The 8,139-nt window shown below is 36.4% G+C and overlaps 1 protein-coding gene across 1 annotated transcript; it reads left to right on the forward strand.

Moving 5' to 3' along the window:
• Positions 1 to 435: 435 nt before the first annotated feature.
• s1pr3b (sphingosine-1-phosphate receptor 3b) lies at positions 436 to 2,909 on the forward strand. Its single transcript, XM_018750210.2, has 2 exons — positions 436 to 758; positions 1,764 to 2,909. Exons 1-2 carry the CDS (start codon positions 735 to 737, stop codon positions 2,907 to 2,909), a joined length of 1,170 nt encoding a protein of 389 aa, XP_018605726.2. The 5' UTR covers positions 436 to 734.
• The last annotated feature ends 5,230 nt before the right edge of the window (positions 2,910 to 8,139 follow it).

Consider the following 8,139-nt stretch of genomic DNA (forward strand, 5'->3'; position numbering starts at 1 on the left):
ATAAAAGTCAACTTTTTCACCTTGTGCTTCATTGGCCTTCCTGCCACCATCCCCCAACACTGTATAAAAAACATTGTTTTGTTGTTTTTTCGCATTTTTAGCATGGGGTTGTTGCTACAACCAAGAGGCAATTGCCTCAGCGGCCTTCCAGCTGCATTGATCCTCCACAGGCTGTATGCCTACATTAACAGCTTAATCATATTAAGGCTGAAACGATCAGTAAGCAGTTAGTAAAAGATGCAAGCCGCAGAAAATGGTTCCAGGAGGACATTAACATTATACATTATACATTGTTTAGCCTACATATCTTGTACATTAATGTTCCTAATGGCACATACATTTGGAAAATGGTAGTACATTACTTTGAGGGTATGGAGTGAGGTAAACTCCCCCCTCCCCGGACTCTCTACTCTGGCGTGTCCCCCATCTCGCTCGTGTCCGTGGACGCTGTGCTGCTGTCCATTCTGAGGAAACGGGAGGACGGAGGAGGAGAAGGAGGAGGAGGAGGACATTGCTGCATTGACATTCATGATTCAGGAGTTTGTAGCCCAGTACGATCCCGATCCGAAAAACCGTATGGGGACACTGTTCACTTTCGTCGACGAATATTCAGCACAGCACAAGTTATGCGAGGAGACAATTGGGGAAGTTTTATTTATTTTTAGCGACGAAGAATCGACATGCAAGAAGAAGAAGGGGACACATTATTATTTCGGACGAGGCGATCCTCGTGAATGTCTGCAGCCACAAACTGGACGGTAAGTTGGTACTAACTTACTTACACACTTCCGTGCTGATATTTCATCTCACCGTAATTTACAATTGAATTGTCAATTGGCACGGAATCTCGGGCTCATTTCGAACGAAAAGGGAACTTTACTATTTTTAAAATTACTATGCTTGCTACTTTAACTTATCCGATGATGTTGTAAAACTAGTATTTTGATTGATTAAAACGTCTAGTGTCGCTCGCGCGCCGAACGTCCTTTTCGTGGTGAAACTGGTCGACGGTGAAGTGAACAGAGAATAACGATGTAATGATGTTTTCCGAATGTGTGTTTAAAAACGTTTGAGAGCAGAAGATGGACAGCATTGAAAATCCGAATAAAAGACACGTTAAATGACCCCAGTAGCCCTGGGCTGTGCCTCTCGGCTTTCGGCAAAACCGCACATGATTATTATACCGCGATTTGGATCCTAAAAGTTTCGATTTAAACCGAGGAATAAAAACCAGGTTATACAGGGACATGTATCAAATATCTCGTTATTTAAAGTTACTTTATATTTCTCTAAGTTCTTGTGGTTAAACATTGCACAAGCTAAAACTGTCTTATATTACGAAATATGATTTGGGGATTTTAATCATGTCGCTTGAAACACAGCTTTTTTGTTGTCATCATGGCCAAAATTTTACATATTATTGTCCTGTTGTTGTGGAATAGGTGCTAATGCTGCTGGAGTTTTCCTTTCGAATCGCATTTTAAATTAATATTAAGACGTATCTGCACAATTTCCACCGTGACACCACTGTCTGTGAGCAAAGTGCAATTAAAATGTTTCTTAGTTAAAGCCTGTGATGAAGTTATTGACCCCCAGAAACACCACTGAACCAGGATCAGTTTACTCAGCCCTCATAAAAATCCACTAGAATTTATGGGAAGATCATACAGATCCAAGATCAGTGCTGATAGGTGATCAGTGCAGAAGAGGGACTTCTGGAAGCTCAAAACTACTGCAGAGTTAAGGATCTGTTGTCCCACCAGGAGCTGATTTCTTCTCCCAGACTGCCCTCTGCAGGAGCCTTACCAGACCCTTCTGGCAGGATGAACAATGACATCTACATTCACTACAACTACACAGGAAAGCTGGACAACCGCAAAGACACCTCAGTTGTCAGCACCTCAGATGTGAAAACTGTCATATTCTTGATCATATGCAGCTTCATAGTCCTGGAGAACCTAATAGTACTGGTGGCAATATGGAAAAACCACAAATTCCATAACCGCATGTACTTCTTCATCGGGAATCTTGCCCTCTGTGATTTGCTTGCTGGAGTGGCGTACACAGTCAACTTGCTCATGTCAGGGAAGAAAACGCTTGGCCTTTCCCCAGCTGTTTGGTTTTTGAGGGAAGGGAGCATGTTTGTTGCACTCGGGGCATCCATATTCAGCTTGTTGGCAATTGCAATAGAGAGGCACATGACCATGATCAAAATGCGGCCTTACGATTCCAATAAAAGGTACAGGGTGTTCCTGCTCATCGGAACCTGTTGGCTGGTTGCTGTTTCTTTGGGAGCCCTACCTATCCTTGGCTGGAACTGTCTGGACAACCTTCCAGACTGTTCAACGATCCTACCACTCTATTCTAAGAAGTACGTGGCCTTCTGCATTACCATTTTCATGGCCCTGCTCCTGGCTATCTCAGTGCTGTACGCTCGCATTTACATACTGGTCAAGTCCAGCAGCCGCAAGGTGACGAAGCACAGCAACTCAGAGCGCTCCATGGCTCTGCTGCGGACAGTCATCATCGTGGTGGGCATCTTCATTGCCTGCTGGACACCCATTTTTGTCCTGCTGCTGATCGACGTAGCGTGTGAGCACAAAAGATGCGGCGTTCTTTTCAAGGCCGACTGGTTCATTGCTGTGGCCGTGCTCAACTCTGCTTTGAACCCCATCATCTACACGTTAGCCAGCAAGGAGATGCGACGAGCCTTTCTTGGAATTATCTGCAGCTGCCTTCTCAGGACAAAGGTGGCGAGTGCCCTGCCGATGCAGCACACCCCAGACATCAGCAGGAGCAAGTCCAGCAGCAGCCACTACCAGAAACCAAGGGACAAGGAGAGTCCAGAGATTGTGGTCTTTCCTGTGTCTCAGAAGCGTGTCATGGCTTCTAATGATGGGGACTGTTGAACTACAGCTTGTAGCCTAAAACTGCAAAGACTGAAACAAAAAGAGCCCCCACACTGCATACTTTGGAATAAAGCTCACGAACGCTCTATATTATTCAGATGTTTCGAAGAAACAAATACTGTATTACTGTATCTGCATCTCCATACATGATATAAAAATGTATGAATGATCATTTTATGGAGTGAATATGTTACAAGTAATTACACAGATATTTATTGTCATTGTTTCAACTGTGTACATGCTAAATAGTATGGGGAATGTGTTCTAAAGCATTCAGGATATACAATACTGGAAAAAAGAAATAATGAAATGTAATATGCATCATGTATTGATATATGGTGTGCAGTAACATGAGCATTCTTTGTCCTTTTAATGAATATTTTGCAATGTATATTGTTTTTTTTTTTTTTAAGTGTAAAATGTCTTCATACCATGAAATACTTTTCTAAACCTGACTTTAATTTTTATTTAATTAGTTGAAATACACTTTACCAGTATTGATTTGGGAAAGTGTTGAGGTTAAAGGTCATTATAGTTTTTTCAGCCTTTGTGTTATTAAGTTTATTAGAATTCCTCTTAAACCATGCTTAACTCATAAATTACATTTGTAAGTATTAGAAGTTATGCATAGAAATGCAAGTTCAAATGATAAAAAATTGTGTGGGTAATTTTGTTTTTAACCACACATATACATGAGGCATAGCTATTACTGGAAACATAAAATAATGTGGGAATATTTAGTTACTTTTAAAGGGAGATATAAAAGCTTAAGTTCTTTTGGAATGCTGTCATATAATTCCTCAACTGCGTATAATAACATACTGGAACAAGCTATTGAATTTTTTTCAAAAAGGAGAGTCTCCGGTTCACTGAGGGAGGAAGGAGGTGAAAATCTGCACTCTGTGCTGCAGAACTTCCCAAGAAGGGCCATTGATACATACATACATACATACATTTTTACAATTGGCAAGACCACAAAACATGTTTGACTGGATTCTAGTGTTCATGGAACCACTCTGAAATCATAAATGCTTCCAGGTGTAAGAAAATTATTTTTTTCTAATTCTCGAGGGTGAGAATTTTTGTGTTCATTCTGTCTTTTTTTGCTTACTGGCGTTAGTAGTAATTCAATAGCAATCATAGTAAGTATGATTTCCAAATGGTAACCGTACCATAAATAATACTGTTGTGAAGGTCACAACTTCATTTTTTGTTGAATATGGGTTCTGTGTGTTGATGCTGTTTGTTTTGTTTGGTGTTTGTTTTGGTCTGTGTGTAATATGGTGTTCAATTTCATCGTTAAGTGTTAAGGTTACTTGGTAGTTTTTAGCATCCAATGTGTTATGCCTCCATCTATTCCAGTTGGCTGACACTCATCTCTTTATTTCCCAATGTAGTTTTTTATGTTTGGCCTTATGTGTCATGACTTTTGACACAGTTTGCCTTGACAAACGAAAAATTAGCAGGTTTAGCTTTTCAGGCACTGACCCTTTAAGTCAGACCTTTACAACTGCTGATGTATAATGCATTGATTACCTATATACGTACTATTCTATTTATGTTTGCAGCTATTTAAATGTGAAAATTTTCAAAAAGCACACAACAGCAGCTGCATGTGTCAAAAAGTATTTTTTTTTACAAGTAAAAAAGACAATGCATCAGCATCAAGTATTTGAACACGCTGGTAGTGTTAACTGCATGTATCTTCTAGAACACATTGTAACAGTCACAAAGCCATTGAGTGGTTCCTGTCTTGTGATAACTGTAAAAATATGTAATTGTTTTATTTAATATATTTATGTGCTTGAAACTTAAGAGTTGAAATATATCGCTCTACATTCAGTATATATCAATTTCTAAAATGTATTCAGGTGTTTGATAATAATTTCAATTTTAAATTAATGATTTAACATCAATAAGAAAATAAATAAACTTTATAAAATAAAATTTTCTAGGCAACATGGATTATAGTGCTTGACAGACAAGTGAAATTATTAATATATAGGTAAGTCTCTTACACATCAGTGCTTACTGAGTATTGCTAGCTGTATTGTAGAAAGAAATCACTGAAACTCCTTCAGCTTTAATTGGTCATGACTGGATATGACTGGATACAAAATGTTTAAAAACAAGAAAATAATACAATCAACTTTCCTGAGGATATTGTCTTGTAATAGTAACTGCTTGGGATTTTGACATCAGAATATTTTTAAGATTTCGTTCAGCAAACCAGCTTTTTTGTAGTAAAGCCTAATGGCTTCCTTAGACAGCTTGGATATAGATTTTCATTCATTATTTATAATTAGCTGAAAAGAAGGAAGAACCTAAGTAAAGCAAAAATAATTAAAACTCAAGGATTTAAGTGTGGTCTAGTGGAGGAATCCCAGCTATGTTACAGGACATTTGATTTTACTTACACTTTGTCAAAAAATGAACTTAATTAGAACTTAGTACTTAAGAACATTTATAAAGGTAAAACTATCATACAAAAACGTGATACTAATACATGTACAGTATTTATTACTCGTTTCCAACCAGTGTAGCTGAATATGAATAAAGGTAACAAGGAACATCTGAAAAAGTACACATTCACTTTTTATTGCCAACAGTCGTACAGAGTGATAATTCATACAACCAAAGATTAAATTTGTAAACAGCTTCGGGAAATTAGTATTTTTCTTCTGTTCCAAACTGTTTAATGTGTTTGTGATTATATTCAGTGTATGTTCAGAATGAGAAATTTCAAAAGAATAGGGGAGTTGAATTCCAAGCAGCAATATTTTAGAACTGCAAAGCACGACCTCAAAAGAACACACGTGTCCACAAAGAACTTGTCCACCAAAGATTTGGCTATAGAACTTAGAAGAACAGACACCATTACTACAAAGAAAAGGCACATTTGTCAAGAACAGAAATCTGGCAAAGTATTATTTGATTCTTTAATACAAATAAATACAGGGCTCCTTCGCTTCAACAGCATGTGTCTTTTGAATAGGGGTCTAAATCACATGATTAGAGAAACGCCACAAAAATTGTGCAGAACTTTGTATACTGTGTTTTTTCCAGGTTTCAAAATAAGCAATTGAGAAATAAAGTACTGTAATCTGGCCACCACTACTGCTTCAAACAACATCTTTGAAGGACTAGCTAGAAAGAAAAGATTTAATTTACGTTGCCAAAAATAAAGGTAAAAAAATAGCAGAATTTGCATATGAGATTTCATTATTTACACTTTCTAGGTAATGAGGTCATATTTCCTCTGTAGAATTAACAATTATAATTAAGTTAAACAGAGTATTTTGAGGTAATAACCTTTTGGGGCAGCTTCTGCACTCAGGCAATTAAAGCGGTATACTTGCCATTGTGGTAAATTCACATGACAAGGAAAAAAGATTTCTTGTCCATTTTCCTATATGGAATTAATGATATTTTGTTTTCAAAATACTTTCTTCTGAGGCATCTTATTCACTGCTTTCTAACACTTTATCAATTTATAAGACTTACATTCCACTCAGTTTGCCATAATATACCAGCACCTCCCTGTAAATGTAAATCTAGAAAATGCCATAAATAAAGCAAAGAAGTCAGCCTTTGTTTTAAAAACATCCTTTAAATAAAATGTGTGCAATGTGAAACTGATGAGTCATTTTTGGTCTTATTACAACCCACAATCAGTGCTTCCTACAAATTTAATATGATTCTATTTGGCTCCCTACGTTTTTGCAGGTATCTAACATCAGGTACGAAACTGATTTTTTTAACAATAGCCATTCATCCCAGTTTCTACAGAAGAAATAATTCATCAATATAAGACACATATAACCTTGTGTATTTTATATAGTTAATTAGTGACAAATAGTCTTACTGTCTATGCTTGCTGATTCTCGTAAGCACAGAAAAAATGAAAAATATGTTGTCTACAATTTTCTCTAGATGTCTTTTTCTGGGATGGTGTGATCTTCGCATGTTTCGTGACCTCCGTCTGGCACAATACATGCAATCTGGTATCACGGTGAAATTGTGGTTTGAATTTATATTGGAAAAATTCAAGAGTATTTCCACATCGCCTTATGTTACCTAATGACTAGACAGAAACTTATTGCATAGTGCTTAGGCAAATACAAATTTTGTACCAACAAAATATACAAGGGGGTTATTTAAGAATGAGAATTTTGTAGATGAGCCCCATCTATGCATTTTCAGCTGCTGCACCTTCTGTTGTACTTTCAAATGACATTGGGACCTTTTCTCAGTTAAAAGCACGTGCATACTGAAAGCTCAGTTGAGATAAAATGTGAGGATTTTTGTATATTTAATGGTTTTGCTACCAGTACAAACTTATAGATGCTGAGTTTAGCTTTTGTGTTTAGATTTCGTCAAAATAAATGTCAGGCCTTTGAAATTAGAATATCTGACTATGCATTGGTAAAAAAAACTGTAAATAAATTTTTGAACACCATATCTAGATAGCAACTTCATGCTGGTTTAGTGATGACATCTTTTTTCAGATCCACGTTACTTCTCGTTTTCTTTAGAAACTGTAAATAATTCTATTGGTCACTGGATTTGAAACTAAACATAAAATATAAAATCTGAAAAACTAAATAACAGGTAGGTGAATTCATAAAACATTCCCAACTCACCTCATACATTTAATACTGAATGTCTAAACAAAACTTAAAGGAAATGCTATCAAGAGTTGTTTAATTCATACTAGTCAGTTCTATAACTAAGTGTAGATTGCAATTTAAAGTATTTGGGCAGTATAGCAATAAGTACAGCAAACTTAATATAATAATGTAATTTCTCTAGGAATTATAATTGTACTCTGTACTATGTTCTTCGGTTCAACTCGTAATGATGTAATGAACATGTTCAGTCAGTAAGAGAAAGACCACATCCAAAACTACACATTTGTTATTTAAGATGCACATAAGTGGAGGAAGATGGATGGATGGATGAATAACATTCACTTTTCCATAATGGGAATTTTCATTTGTTTATCAGGATTTTAAAGATGAATAATTAGAAATCAATTTTAAAATAAATGTAGGAAAGAGTTTAAATATTTTTCAACCCTAACCTAGTTATTTTATAAGCCATTTCATTTTTTACTCAATTTATTTGATTTTCAGCACATTCAAAGTTAATTTAAACCTCAGCAGTTTCTTTCAGTGTGAATGTGGTGAACTACACATTGAGCAGTGTACAATTTAAGACTTTTCTAAGC

Source organism: Scleropages formosus, chromosome 6 (genome assembly GCF_900964775.1).
Source record: "Scleropages formosus chromosome 6, fSclFor1.1, whole genome shotgun sequence".
Classification (NCBI taxonomy): Eukaryota; Metazoa; Chordata; class Actinopteri; order Osteoglossiformes; family Osteoglossidae; genus Scleropages; species Scleropages formosus.

Coding starts and splice junctions, on each gene's coding strand:
- s1pr3b (XM_018750210.2), top strand. CDS start 735: ATGTCTGCAGCCACAAACTGGACG. Junction 759..1,763: donor CTGCAGCCACAAACTGGACG/GTAAGTTGGTAC, acceptor TTGTCCCACCAG/GAGCTGATTTCTTCTCCCAG.